The 15,872-nt window shown below is 40.8% G+C and overlaps 1 protein-coding gene across 1 annotated transcript; it reads right to left on the minus strand.

Moving 5' to 3' along the window:
- Window positions 1–3,874: 3,874 nt before the first annotated feature.
- On the minus strand, window positions 3,875–4,831 carry Or10h1d (olfactory receptor family 10 subfamily H member 1D). Its single transcript, NM_001000416.1, has one exon. The coding sequence runs from the start codon at window positions 4,829–4,831 to the stop codon at window positions 3,875–3,877; it is 957 nt and encodes a 318-aa protein (NP_001000416.1).
- Between the last annotated feature and the right edge of the window lie 11,041 nt (window positions 4,832–15,872).

Here is a 15,872-nt window from a genome sequence, read left to right on the forward strand (position 1 = left end):
GATGGTTTTGGCTCCTTTGTCAAAAATCAAGTGCCCATAGGTGTGTCAGTTCATTTCTGGGTCTTCAATTCTGTTCCATTGGTCTATCTGTCTGTCTCTGTACCAATACCATGCAGTTTTTTATCACTATTGCTCTGTAATACTGCTTGAGTTCAGGGATAGTGATTCCCCCTGAAGTCCTTTTATTGTTGAGGATAGTTTTAGCTATCCTGGGTTTTTTGTTATTCCAGATGAATTTATAATTGTTCTGTCTAACTCTTTGAAGAATTGGATTGGTATTTGATGGGGATTGCATTGAATCTGTAGATTGCTTTTGGTAAAATGGCCATTTTTACTATATTAATCTTGCCAATCCATGAGCATGGGAGATCTTTCCATCTTCTGAGGTCTTCTTCAATTTCTTTCTTTAGAGTCTTGAAGTTCTTATTGTACATATCTTTTACTTGCTTGGTTAAAGTCACACCGAGGTACTTTATATTATTTGGGTCTATTATGAAGGGTGTCGTTTCCCTAATTTCTTTCTCAGCTTGTTTCTCTTTTGTGTAGGGGAAGGCTACTGATTTATTTGAGTTAATTTTATACCCAGCCACTTCGCTGAAGTTGTTTATCAGCTTTAGTAGGTCTCTGGTGGAACTTTTGGGATCACTTAAATATACTATCATATCATCTGCAAATAGTGATATTTTGACTTCTTCTTTTCCAATCTGTATCCCCTTGACCTCCTTTTGTTGTCTGATTGCTCTGGCTAGAACTTCAAGAACTCTATTGAATAAGTAGGGAGAGAGTGGGCAGCCTTGTCTAGTCCCTGATTTTAGTGGGATTGCTTCAAGTTTCTCTCCATTTAGTTTAATGTTAGCAACTGGTTTGCTGTATATGGCTTTTACTATGTTTAGGTATGGGCCTTGAATTCCTATTCTTTCCAGGACTTTTATCATGAAGGGGTGTTGAATTTTGTCAAATGCTTTCTCAGCATCTAATGAAATGATCACGTGATTTTGTTCTTTCAGTTTGTTTATATAATGGATCACGTTGATGGTTTTCCGTATATTAAACAATCCCTGCATGCCTGGGATGAAGCCTACTTGATCATGGTGGATGATTGTTTTGATGTGCTCTTGGATTCGGTTTGCCAGAATTTTATTGAGTATTTTTGCGTCGATATTCATAAGGGAAATTGGTCTGAAGTTCTCTTTCTTTGTTGTGTCTTTGTGTGGTTTAGGTATAAGAGTAATTGTGGATTCATAGAAGGAATTCGGTAGGGCTCCATCTGTTTCAATTTTGTGGAATAGTTTGGATAGTATTGGTGTGAGGTCTTCTATGAAGGTCTGATAGAATTCTGCACTAAACCAGTCTGGACCTGGGCTCTTTTTGGTTGGGAGACATTTAATGACTGCTTCTATTTCGTGAGGAGTTATGGAGTTATTTAACTGGTTTATCTGTTCCTGATTTAATTTCGGTAGCTGGTATCTGTCTACAAATTGTCCATTTCCTGCAGATTTTCAAGTTTTGTTGAATATAGGCTTTTATAGTAAGATCTGATGATTCTTTGAATTTCCTCTGAATCTGTAGTAATGTCTTCCTTTTCATTTCTGATTTTGTTAATTTGGACACACTCTCTGAGTCCCCTCATTAGTCTGGCTAAGGGTTTATCTATCTTGTTGATTTTCTCAAAGAACCAACTTTTGGTTCTGTTGATTCTTTCTATGGCCCTTTTTGTTTCTACTTGGTTGATTTCAGCTCTGAGTTTGATTATTTCCTGCCTTCTACTCCTCCTTGGTGTATTTGCTTCTTTTTGTTCTAGAGCTTTTAGGTGTGCTGTCAAGCTGCTGACATATGCTCTTTCCTGTTTCTTTCTGCAGGCACTCAGCGCTATGAGTTTTCCTCTTAGCACAGCTTTCATTGTGTCCCATAAGTTTGGGTATGTTGTACCTTCATTTTCATTAAATTCTAAAAATTCCTTCTTTATTTCTTCCTTGACCAGGTTAACATTGAATAGAGCATTGTTCAATTTCTAAATTGAGGTCCTGTACCTGCATATTGCAAGCATTTTGCCCACTAAGTCATTTTCCCAGCACTTGCTTATTGTTCAGTCTAACTTCTCGTATACATCTTGGCAATTCTAAAACATTGGGTATTTTGCCTTCTGTTATAACCAAAGGGTACTCTTTGGTGAACTTATAGGGGTTTTGTTTGTTAGATTTTGTTTTTGAGACAGGGTTTTTCTGTCTATTCCGAGTTCTCCTGGAACTTGCTTTATAAGCCAGGCTGACCTTGAACTCATAAATTCACCTACCTCTGCCTCCTGAGTCCTGGGAATAAAAGCATGCATGACCACTGCCTGGATCACCTTTAAATGCCAAGGACCAGCCTCAGCATGGAGAGGGGTTTTGAGGAAAGGATATCTGGGAGCAGCAAAACAAACAACTCAAAATCAAATCATGGGTCCACACTGGCAGCCTATGCTCTGCTCAAGACAGCTTTCTAGCCTGCTTTCTCTCTGATCTGCCTTCTCTGGATATATATAGTGTTTGAGGCAGTTCTGTAAGCAGTTCTCCCTTGCTATTTTAAATTTAAAAAATTAGATAACTCATCTCTTGCAGATCATAAGCCCTGTCTTTTATTTTACAAATCAATCTAGTTATTCACTTCTGGTTTCCTTTTGGTTTTCCTATGAATTAGCATCTGATGACTCTAGCCCCTTAATTCTTAGGAAACAGCAAGCACACATTTTCTTTTAACATTGCAAAAAGAATTGAGAGAGCTACCTGCCTCTGTAAAGCACAGATGCTAAGCTAGCTGGGTGGATACTGTCCAGAAATTACCATTTCTACCACATCTCAGCCTAAACTTTAGCTCTATCCTAGGCTCATCCTAAACTCAGAGAATTGTCTGCCTTTGTAAGCATAAGCAAAAAACTTAGGTGGGTGCCATTTCCTGTAATCACCACCCCCTAAATCTCTTTATTGTCTTCCTTAATATCTTTCTGACAAGTTGGCTCATAGTGTAGATGCCTCTGCACCTTTAGATTCATGAAACCTCTCATACAATTTAGATTTCATCCTTATCTTTTGCATAGTTGAGAAACGCATATTTTCGAACTTACAGTTTTAGAGTTCTTTTTCACAGCCTCAAGGGCTGTCTTGAAGGTCCCAGCAGTTACCATTTTGCAAAAACATCAGCAACATTTTCACCTCCTGGACTCATGTTGTCTGATCATCATCGAATCATTAACATTAACAGAGAGGACATTCCCTAAAGGATGAATGTAAACTATGAACTTTATTATACAAAGAAGCCTTATGCCCATGGCAGCCATCAACACTCATAGAGGCCCATGTCCCTGGCCCTGACCCAAGGGCAGGAACCATATTATTCTTTCCCCACCAAAGCCATGCTGGACCCGACATTTAGTAAACTTAGACATTATGACTACCTAGTACCAACAAACAAAAATATATCATGAAATCTTCCATTTCTTGTTGGACTGTGGGTATTTGTTGTTGTGGATAGTAGATGCCTGGAGTTTTTGAGGCAGGGGCAAAAAGTGTTCTCACAATAAATACCTAAACCACCATTATGGTTCATTCAATATTGAGAAGATTGAGTCCCACTTAAGAAATATTTAACACAAGTTGAGTACTGCATAACATTTCCTGTAGCATACTGGAATGGTCAAATATCATTCTTGGCATGGTCTTACTTTTATTTCCACAAATAAATCCCAGATATTAATGCTTTCATGTATACTGGCATATGATTACAAAAGTTTTGTCAACATGAAAGTATCATAAATAAGCAGATAGTGAAGCAATGTCTAATATAGTCAAATTCAATAAACCAATTTAGTTATTCTTAAGAATTTTCTTGTAAGTCATTACATTTTCTCTGGATAGAGTTTGCTTAAGAAGGCCTTCTTCATGGCATTCTTTAGCTCCTTGTTCCTGAGGCTGAAGATGATAGGACTAAGGAAAGGGGTGAGGACTGTATAGGTGATACCCATCAGAGTATCTCCTTCCAGAGACTTGGGACCCTTAGGCTTGAGGTAGATGACAGAGGCAAAGCCGTAATGTACAACCACTACTGTGAGGTGGGATGCACATGTGGAGAAAGCCTTGTGCCGACCCTCAGCTGATGGTATCTTCAAGATGGTAGCCACAATGAAGGCATAGGAGAGGAGGATGAGGAGAAAGCATCCCAGGAGGGCTGTGATGCACACCATCCCCACACCCTTTGCCACTGCCAGTACATTCTTTCCACATGCCAACTTCAGTAGAGGTGGGACATGACAAGCAAAATGGTGGATCTCACTGGGTCCACAGAATGTGAGGTTGAAAATGGCTGTTGTCACCACTGTCCCCATGAATGATCCACCAACCCAGGACCAGGCAACCAGGCAGGCACAGCCACGGGGGCTCATGAGCACATTGTATCTCAGTGGGTGACAGATAGCCACATAGCGGTCATAGCCCATGACGGTGAGTAGAAAGGAGTGGGTGAAGCCAAACATGAAGGAGAAGAACATCTGGCTGGCACAGGCCAGAAGGGCGATGGAGTGAAGCGCAGAGAGCAGGTCGGCCAACATGCGTGGGATGATGGCAAAGGTGTAGAAAATCTCAGAGATGGAGAGGGCGCACAGGAAGCGGTACATGGGTGTGTGGAGACTGTGTTCACTCCAGATGGTGGCCATGATGAGCAGGTTGCCTAGCAGTGTGAAGAGGTACATGAGCAGGAACAGCAGGAAGAACATCAGCTGAAGATGAGGGAAGGTAGAGAAGCCAATGAGGATGAACTCTGACACAAAGGTGTAGTTTCTCCCCAACGTGACAGCCATACCTGAAAGGGATGAAGGAATATCACTAACTAAGATCATGGTGTGCTAGTACTTGAGAATGTGCGTGTGTGTGTGTGCGTGTGTGTGTGTGTGTGTGTGTGTGTGTGTGTGTGTGTGTGTGTGGTGTATCTACAAGTGTTGTAGGTGAGTTCTGTTTCCTATTGCTCATGCAGGGTAACCAGAAGAGGGACAGAGTATCCTCTATTAACATCATTGAGTCAGAACCTTGTTCTGAACCTGGAGCCCAAGCTTTATTGACTGGACCGGGAGCCAGGATGCTATAAGATTCCCTTGTGTCTGTTCTTGTGCTATAGCTACAGGGGTACACAGGATCCCTAACATGTTATGTAGGTCTGGGTTCTAAACACTGGTTTCTGTGTTCACAAAATAAGTGTTCTTAACTACTAAGCTGCCTCTCCAGACCCATGGCTTCATTTTTTTACAGCTATACAATACTTTCACATTTGAACACAGTTCTCCAGTTAGTGGACATTATAGGATTATTTTTTGTTCTGTCTTGCTTCTGTGAATAGTTTATCAAGGTACATAATTCATCAAAATCTAAAGCAATAAAAGGTTGCCAGGGTCTGGGGCAAAAGTCATGGCTGAAAATGGGTACAGAATTTATTTCAGAGATATAGAAAGTGTCTGTCACTAGGCATAGAGTTCTATGACATCATAATTATGCTTACTACCATTGAATTTTACACTGTGCTTATAATTCTGATGGCTTGTTTTAAAATGAATAATTAATATTATTGTGTACTTCAAAATTTTTATGCAAAGAGGACAGTTTCCTGTTCACATTTTCATACACACTTGGTTTTGGGTGTCTTTCCACCATTTCCCTGCCCCAGATCACTACTGAACCCTTCCAACTCAAGTATCCCCACTTTTACTTCCACATCAGCCCTTCATGTTCTTTTATCTTCTCTGCCCATTTCCCTTAACACCTCCTTTCCCCTTCTCATGAGCTCCTTTCTAGTTGTCTTGAACCCATCAACACTTACACCCATTTAAAAATACATTTTCATAACTTTTTCCTGAAGCTTTCATAACTATATCTTTTTTTAATGACTGAATCAAATTCCATTGTCTACATGTTTATATTCATATTATCCATTGGTCTGTTGATAAGCATTTGAGCTAATTCCATTTCGTTGCTATAGGCAATACAGTAGCAATAATCAGAATTATTAATATTTTTGGTTGTATAATCATAATTGCATAATCTATGGGACATCTGATGTGCACATATTCATGCATGTGTATGTGTATAATACAATATGATCAAATTAGCCTATGGCCATACTTTTACCTCTATAATTTATTATTTATGTGAGTATATATTTGTGTGGTGTTGTAGGAGGGTACTTTCTTTGGGGTACGCATGTGTGCATAAGTGTGTATCAGTGTATGTGTCCATGCACATGAGTGGAACCCAAAGAAATATATCAGTTGTCTTTCTCTATTATGTACTGTTCTGAAATAGGGTTTCACTGAACCTGAAGGATTTTAGTAGAATTTAGCAATGCAAGCTACCTTCCTGTCTCTACTCCCACCCCCAGAAATGAGTCATACCTGTGTACAGACTGGCTTTTTAGATTGCCACTGAGGATTCAAACTCAACTCCACCACTCAGCCAACTCTTCAACTCTTTAATTTGTTTTAATGAGAGAGCCAACCGCTGGCGCTATTGATGATGCTCTGCCATCTTGCAGACAGGAACCTAGCATAACTGTCCCCTGAGAGGCTTCATCCAGCAGCAGATGGAGGCAGATGCAAAGATCCACAGACAAAAATCAGGCAGAGCTTGGGGAGTCTTGTGAAGAGTGGAGGACAGAATTGAGCAAGCCAGAGGGGGCAAGGAAACCAAAAGAAGACCTACAGAGTCAACTAACCTGGGCCCATGGGGGTTCACAGAGCCTGGGTCACCAACCAGGAAGCATGCAGGGCCTGGCCTAAACCCCCTACACAGTTGAAACAAATGTGCATCTTAGTCTTCATGTGGGACCCCTAACAAGTGGAGTATTGCTGTCTCTGTTTCTTTTTTCTGTCACTGGGTCCCCTTCCCCCTGTCTGGTTGGGCCTCAGTGGGAGAGGAGGGCCCCTAGTCTTCCTGGGACTAGATATCCCAGGGTGTGGTGGTACCCAAAGGTGGGACTGAAAAGAGAGGAGGTTTGGTTCACAACACCTAAATGGTAGCTCAAAACTTGCATAACACCAGTTACAGGGATATAATGCCCTCTTCTACCTTTATAAACACCAAACACACACACACACACACACACACACACACACACACACACACACACACAAGCAAAACACTCATACACACAAAATAAAAATAAATCTTTTTAAATATGACTAAAATAATACCTTAAAGAGAAGGATGATTTTATTTATTTGTTTGTTTGTTTGTTTTATGGGTTTCAGTTAGCTACCCATGGCTTGGGCCTCTGACAGCATATCATGTCAGAAATAGAAAGAGGAAGTTCAGGGGCTGCCTGCATATGTGTAAAAGAGAATGACATGCAGAGACAAAGATCCCACAATTCCCTGCAAAGATACCCTTCCCTAATGTCCTAAAACTTCTGCTAGGCCTCAAATCCTAAAGGTCATCTGCAATAGAGTCATACAATCGTAACCATATCTTCACTAAGTGGGTTTTTGAAGGCGATTCCAAATGTAAAGTATAACACAAGTGAATATCGTTTACTATAATTGTTGTTGCTGTGATTATTCTCTCTCTCTCTCTCTCTCTCTCTCTCTCGTGTGTGTGTGTGTGTGTGTGTGTGTGTGTGTGTGTGTGTGTGTGTGTGTGTGTGATGTGTTCAGGTGCAGGAAAAAAAAACAGAAAAAGGCGTCAGTTTTCCCATAGCTTGATATGAGGCATTCAATGTGGGTTTTGAGAATCAAACTAGAATCTCTTGGAAGAGTAGGAAACGTTGTTCACTATTGAGCCATCTCTCCAGTCCCTGGTGAATGACTTCTTCAATCAGTTAAGGTCTTTGGTCAAATGTACAAGTTTATCATCAGAAATCAATGAACAACTTTGAATACTTTGGTGAAGGATGGCTGTGTTCCCCAAATACCAGCACTTTTTAGTTTAATGGCTTCAATTCCAGGCATCACTGAAACATTTTCCCAATTTCAGGATTGGCACCTTCCTATCACTCAAAAGAGGGTAGTTCCAACAGCCTCACACATTCTTACTACTCTGAGATCACGCAAGAGAATGGATTTGGAAATAATGGCCTCTAAGACGAATTGAATAGATGACACAAGGACACGTGTCCTCAGCCCTCACACAGTGCATAAAGCAAGGGTTTTTACACAACACTTTTGAGTTTAGAACTACATAATTTATTTTTGGTGGGCCCTTCCATGCCTTATGTGGTGTTTAGCAACATCCTTGGTCTCTACCACACAGAAGTCAAAAGCTGCTGACCAACTCTGACCAAAAAAGTCTCAAGACAGAGAAACATTTTTTTCCTGGTTAAAATATCTGACCTAAAAGGAATACAGTTGCCTTGTTGGTACCCTTCCTCTGCACACGTTACCCATGGTCCCTTTCTCCATTCAGCGAATGCATGTTTCTATTTAAGACACAGATTCAATGTCTGTAAAACTTCTGTGGACATTATCTTCCCAAGACAGATTTAGTCACTGTCTTTCCTAAGTAACCAAAATACTCGAAGCTTATGACTTGAACGTGTGTCCATCCATCTGCATCATGGCGGAATCCTATCTGTTCCTGGAACTGGATTATGAGTTTTTGTATTAGTGACCCTTGTAACAGTAATACTAGTACTATGTACTAAGTACTAAGTACTAGTCCTACGTACTAAGCAAAGTAGATCCCCATAAGAATGTCTGTCTTTTCTGCTTTGTCCTATGTACCTCCGTGCACCTGGTACTGTGTCCAGCACCACTCATGCTGCTCTTGCGTCTTTCCCCTGGCATTGGAAAATGTCTGCTGTGCTCCCAGTTATCAGATTGCAAGGGAGACTCCCACAGAGAGCTCATTACTTTGCTAGAGCAGAACAAATGTGGAGCACACAGGCTGGATATGACTTAAGCCGTACTGCTCACAGAGGTTGTCTTTTCTTAGCCTCTTGTTATTCTTCTCAACACTAACTAATGACTGTTTTTAAAGTGTCAAAGGCTGCACTTAAGACAAAGAGATTCTTTACAAATGACCCAAGCAATCCAAGGAAAGGGAGAACCCTGTGATGAGAGTGGATCACATCTGGAGGATGAGGCTGGGGTCGCATATGCCACCCACGGACATGATAGGACCTGCGGTATCTATTCATTCAGAAAAGTACAAACTTAGGGAGATCGATGGTTTCCAGGGAATTGCCAGAACAAGGAAGGAGGAAGAGACAGAGGGCAGAGCATTTTTAAAGGTGGCGAGAGTGTTTGGTAGACCAGGATAGTGAACATATGGTAGTGCAACATTGTCCAAAGCTGGGAATGTACAACACCAAGAGTGATACCTAAGATAAACATGGAGTTCAAGAAGAGTAAAACACACACACACACACACACACACACACACACAGAGAGAGAGAGAGAGAGAGAGAGAGAGAGAGAGAGAGAGAGAGAGAGAGAAGGGTGTGGGGGAGAGAGAGAGAGAGAAAGAGAGGGAGAGAGAGGGAGAGGAGAAAGAGAAGGTGGGGTAGGGTGGACAGAACTGATTCTTGCAGGAACTCATAGATGGTGCCACTTCGATATCCAGATACTTAAAGACTAAGACTGGTATGGATAAATTCTACACCTAAGTATCCACAGTATTTCTCAAATTAAGCATTAGGGGCATTTTAGAAAATAACACTTATCTTTAAATTTATAATGTATTTCATTAACTAATGATTATATGAATTTGTGCAAAATGATGAATATTTTACTATATAATATGTCTTAACACAATGTGTTATATTTAAGACAAACTCTTGGCCATATGAATCATACTCCGATCAGCGATTCAGCAGTCACTCCCTTTAAACAACAAGCTTCTGGCAACCACTCACACAAGGCACAGACAGGCAAATTCTATGTGATTCCAACGATGTGGAACATAACAAAGTTGAACTTCTCTAAAGAATGAGTGAAATGGCTGAGAAAGCATTTGACAAAATTCAACACCCCTTCATGATAAAAGTCCTGGAAAGAATAGGAATTCAAGGCCCATACCTAAACATAGTAAAAGCCATATACAGCAAACCAGTTGCTAACATTAAACTAAATGGAGAGAAACTTGAAGCAATCCCACTAAAATCAGGGACTAGACAAGGCTGCCCACTCTCTCCCTACTTATTCAATATAGTTCTTGAAGTTCTAGCCAGAGCAATCAGACAACAAAAGGAGATCAAAGGGATACAGATCGGAAAAGAAGAGGTCAAAATATCACTATTTGCAGATGACATGATAGTATATTTAAGTGATCCCAAAAGTTCCACCAGAGAACTACTAAAGCTGATAAACAACTTCAGCAAAGTGGCTGGGTATAAAATTAACTCAAATAAATCAGTTGCCTTCCTCTATACAAAAGAGAAAGAAGCCGAGAAAGAAATTAGGGAAACGACACCCTTCATAATAGACCCAAATAATATAAAGTACCTCGGTGTGACTTTAACCAAGCAAGTAAAAGATCTGTACAATAAGAACTTCAAGACACTGAGGAAAGAAATTGAAGAAGACCTCAGAAGATGGAAAGATCTCCCATGCTCATGGATTGGCAGGATTAATATAGTAAAAATGGCCATTTTACCAAAAGCAATCTACAGATTCAATGCAATCCCCATCAAAATACCAATCCAATTCTTCAAAGAGTTAGACAGAACAATTTGCAAATTCATGTGGAATAACAAAAAACCCAGGATAGCTAAAGCTATCCTCAACAATAAAAGGACTTCAGGGGGAATCACTATCCCTGAACTCAAGCAGTATTACAGAGCAATAGTGATAAAAACTGCATGGTATTGGTACAGAGACAGACAGATAGACCAATGGAATAGAATTGAAGACCCAGAAATGAACCCACACACCTATGGTCACTTGATTTTTGACAAAGGAGCCAAAACCATCCAATGGAAAAAAGATAGCATTTTCAGCAAATGGTGCTGGTTCAACTGGAGGTCAACATGTAGAAGAATGCAGATCGATCCATGCTTATCACCCTGTACAAAGCTTAAGTCCAAGTGGATCAAGGACCTCCACATCAACAGACACACTCAAACTAATAGAAGAAAAACTAGGGAAGCATCTGGAACACATGGGCACTGGAAAAAATTTCCTGAACAAAACACCAATGGCTTATGCTCTAAGATCAAGTATCGACAAATGGGATCTCATAAAACTGCAAAGCTTCTGTAAGGCAAAGGACACTGTGGTTAGGACAAAACGGCAACCAACAGATTGGGAAAAGATCTTTACCCATCCTACAACAGATAGAGGCCTTATATCCAAAATATACAAAGAACTCAAGAAGTTAGACCGCAGGGAAACAAATAACCCTATTAAAAAATGGGGTTCAGAGCTAAACAAAGAATTCACAGCTGAGGAATGCCGAATGGCTGAGAAACACCTAAAGAAATGTTCAACATCTTTAGTCATAAGGGAAATGCAAATCAAAACAACCCTGAGATTTCACCTCACACCAGTGCGATTGGCTAAGATCAAAAACTCAGGTGACAGCAGATGCTGGCGAGGATGTGGAGAAAGAGGAACACTCCTCCATTGTTGGTGGGATTGCAGACTGGTAAAACCATTCTGGAAATCAGTCTGGAGGTTCCTCAGAAAATTGGACATTGAACTGCCTGAGGATCCAGCTATACCTCTCTTGGGCATATACCCAAAAGATGCCTCAACATATAAAAGAGACACGTGCTCCACTATGTTCATCGCAGCCTTATTTATAATCGCCAGAAAATGGAAAGAACCCAGATGCCCTTCAACAGAGGAATGGATACAGAAAATGTGGTACATCTACACAATGGAATATTACTCAGCTATCAAAAACAACGAGTTTATGAAATTTGTAGGCAAATGGTTGGAACTGGAAAATATCATCCTGAGTGAGCTAACCCAATCACAGAAAGACATACATGGTATGCACTCATTGATAAGTGGCTATTAGCCCAAATGCTTGAATTACCCTAGATGCCTAGAACAAACGAAACTCAAGACGGATGATCAAAATGTGAATGCTTCACTCCTTCTTTAAATGAGGAAAAAGAATACCCTTGGCAGGGAAGGGAGAGGCAAAGATTAAAACAGAGACTGAAGGAACACCCATTCAGAGCCTGCCCCACATGTGGCCCATACATATACAGCCACCCAATTAGACAAGATGGATGAAGCAAAGAAGTGCAGACCGACAGGAGCCGGATGTAGATCGCTCCTGAGAGACACAGCCAGAATACAGCAAATACAGAGGCGAATGCCAGCAGCAAACCACTGAACTGAGAATAGGTCCCCTATTGAAGGAATCAGAGAAAGAACTGGAAGAGCTTGAAGGGGCTCGGGACCTCAAAAGTACAACAATGCCAAGCAACCAGAGCTTCCAGGGACTAAGCCACTACCTAAAGACTATACATGGACTGACCCTGGACTCTGACCCCATAGGTAGCAATGAATATCCTAGTAAGAGCACCAGTGGAAGGGGAAGCCCTGGGTCCTGCTAAGACTGAACCCCCAGTGAACTAGTCTATGGGGGGAGGGCGGCAATGGGGGGAGGGTTGGGAGGGGAACACCCATAAGGAAGGGGAGGGGGGAGGGGGATGTTTGCCCGGATACCGGGAAAGGGAATAACACTCGAAATGTATATAAGAAATACTCAAGTTAATAATAAAAAAAAAGTGATGTTAGAAACTGGAAAAAAAAAAGAATGAGTGAAATGACATGGCTGGACCTTTTTTTGAATGAGACCTGTGCCCCTATTTCTGACACACTAGTTTTCACACATTGTCAAATATTCCCTGAGGAACAGTCCCTGCTTGAGAACTCTGCCTGTCTCTAAAATCCCATCTTTCCCCTCCTATTTCCACATCATGGACATCTCTTAGTTAAACTGCTTTCCCTTTACTCAAATCTCAGCTATCTCTTCCTTCTTTTCACCTAGCATGTCACTTTCTTCCCTGAAGTCCTTATTTTTATGCCCATGGAATTATCCTCTCAATTCTCGGAGTATTTTGTCTTCAATATGTCTGGCCCCAATTTGCTACTGGATTCTGACTGCACAGACCCAATATATGTTGACACACAAAGACATCCTGGTGAAAAAATCTGTTCTTTTCTGTCTGTAAGTCGGTTTTCTTTCCTGTCCAAACAACCTACCTTATGAAATAGGAGATCCCCCAAAGATTCACGCGGTCTTAATGACCCCTGGCTCATATACTTGAATTTCTTGAAGAGTTGCAAAGGCAGGTGGCTTCTCTGGGTCACGAGCTGATGCTGTCTTATTCTCAGGTCTCTCCTGGTAAGGTGGATGACAGGAAATAGTGACTGACCTGAGAGTCCACACTCTGGCCCTGGTCCCTCTAATAGAAATTTCTGATGGAAAACGTCTGTGCATGTGAAGACTACACTACTAGTATGGTTAGGGCTGGCAGAGGGCTTGAAGGAGCCTGGTCACCATTATTTCTCCCATGTTATCTGCCCACTGCCTGTTCTGGCTGGCTGTGGTCCTGATGCCTCTGATTCTGCTACAGGAAGCCTGAGGTCCCTAGGGCTCTTCCAGGGATGAGGCAACCTCAGGGAATCTGTGGCCTCCCCACCCAAACCCCTGATTTCCAGGAGTAAGTCAATTACCTGAGCTTCTCTGTGGCTTGAGATGAGAATTAATTTGTAACAATCTGGGGATTTGGATCACTAGCTGTTGGAGTTAATAGGAGAACAGCCCTGCAACTGCCCACAGGATCAAGAGGCTACCTAGTATATATACTTCCCCCACTTTCCTCCTTCCTCATCTTGAATCTCTTGTTACAGGCAAGAAGTATTTTTAAAGTTTCATTTTAATTCAAAGAATTCATATACTTTTGTCTTTTCCTTGAGCAATTCAAATGGTACAAATAGTGCTGGGTACCATGTAGCCCCTGGCCATCAAATCACTATGACATTTTGTGGGAACCCCTTAAAATCTTTCTTTTAACCATTATTTTACATGTTTATTCATTTATTTACTTATTTACTTATTGTGCGTGTATGCATGCATGTGCTTGTGTGCGTGCACAGGAGGACACACCATAACAACACACATTCGGAAGTCACCTGACTAGCCACATTCAGAGCTTTACATATACACAACATATGAACCAATGCAAGTCTTTAAAATGAGTTTTCTCTGGATATCATAATTTCATTTTTGAGAGTTATATACTTTACATACTAGATTTCTTTATATAAGTCAGTCGGGATTACATACTCCTAATGTTCAACTAACACTTCTATCTAGGCCAGAGCCTTTTCATTGGAGATGAAGATACCGATCAGTGGTTAACATACTCTTCAGAGGATCTAGACTGAATTCCCAGCATCTATGTCAGGCAGCTTACAACTGCCTCTAACTTCAGCTCAGGGTACCAGATACCCTTGTGCTAGCCCATGGCATACACATGTAACATACACATGGACACATAAATAGAAATTAAAAAAATGATTTTATCGGCTTCCCAAAAGGAAACTTCATTCCTACAAGTATCCACTCTTCTCTTCAGCCACTGAAAGCCTCCAAGTTTGTTTCTACCTATGGGATTGCCCATTTGGGGACATTTCTCATAAACAGGAGTGTAAGAGTTGTAAACTTAAGTGCCCCCACCCCACACTTTTTTAACAGTACTTTCGAAGTTCTTTCACGGTGTATAGTGTATTAGCAATTCATTCTATTCTGTAGCTGAATAATGCCTCCTACATGGATCTAGCACTTTTGTATACCACTGTGAATGCTTTCTAACTTTTGATTTGTGAGTTGGAGTAAAAAATACCACCCTTCATTCTGTCTCCTCTTAACGACCAGAAACAACCACAGATCAGATGGTAGTCTATGGTAAATTACTACAAGGCTATTTTTCCATACAAAATATTTATATAAGGATCTGACAGCCTTGTTGGTATCTTCCAATAACTCATCTTTCCTCTGAATATTTTGAAGTAAAATTTGTATTAACCAAGAATTCTCAACCTGTCTTCCTGACCTTCGGGGCATGCCATGCTTTTTGGTAGTGACCACACTGTAAATAGCTGGAAGTTGAGCAGCATTCCTGATATCAAATATCACCAGAAAAGCTTCTGCCTGCAATAGTGGGGAAGTTAATAATTAACAATAACCATCACAGGGGGAGAAAAAGGCCTGGGACAAGAAATACTCACTAGAAAATGCCTCCAGAACACTCCTCCATTGTTGGTGGGATTGCAGACTGGTACACCCTTCTGGAAATCAGTCTGGAGGTTCCTCAGATTATTGGACATTGAACTACCTGAGGATCCAGCTATACCTCTCTTGCACATATACCCAAAAGATGCCCCAACATATAACAAAGACACGTGCTCCACTATGTTCATAGCATACTTATTTATAATAGCCAGAAGCTGGAAAGAACCCAGATGCCCTTCAACAGAGGAATGGATACAGAAAATGTGGTACATCTACACAATGGAAGATTCTTGGTATAAGCATTACAGAACATGTCCATATTGAAACAAAAAAAGCAAAAAAGTCAGCATTTGAATAACATAAGGGTAAACTTTGCACGTTATACAAAAGCATTGTGCCTACGGTGGTGCTGTGAAGCATAGTCTCTATGATATGAGAAACTATTACAGTGGCAAGAAGAAACAGGAAGCTAACAAATCACAATTACTGTTTAAGCACAATTATTAAAGCTTAGTGGAAAAATAATAGAAATTAAAATATAAAAGTGGGAATAAAAAAGAAAATGCCTCCAGTAACCTACTTCCTTCAATTAGATTCTGTTTCTTGAAATTTTTACCACCTCCTAATCACACCATCAAATTATTAACCCCTTGAGTCCTCCTG

The sequence above is a fragment of the Rattus norvegicus genome, chromosome 7 (assembly GCF_036323735.1).
Source record: "Rattus norvegicus strain BN/NHsdMcwi chromosome 7, GRCr8, whole genome shotgun sequence".
NCBI lineage: Eukaryota > Metazoa > Chordata > Mammalia > Rodentia > Muridae > Rattus > Rattus norvegicus.

Excerpts from the sequence above, each read along its gene's own strand:
- Or10h1d (NM_001000416.1), bottom strand. The coding sequence starts at position 4,831 with ATGGCTGTCACGTTGGGGAGAAACTACACCTTTGTGTCAGAGTTCATC.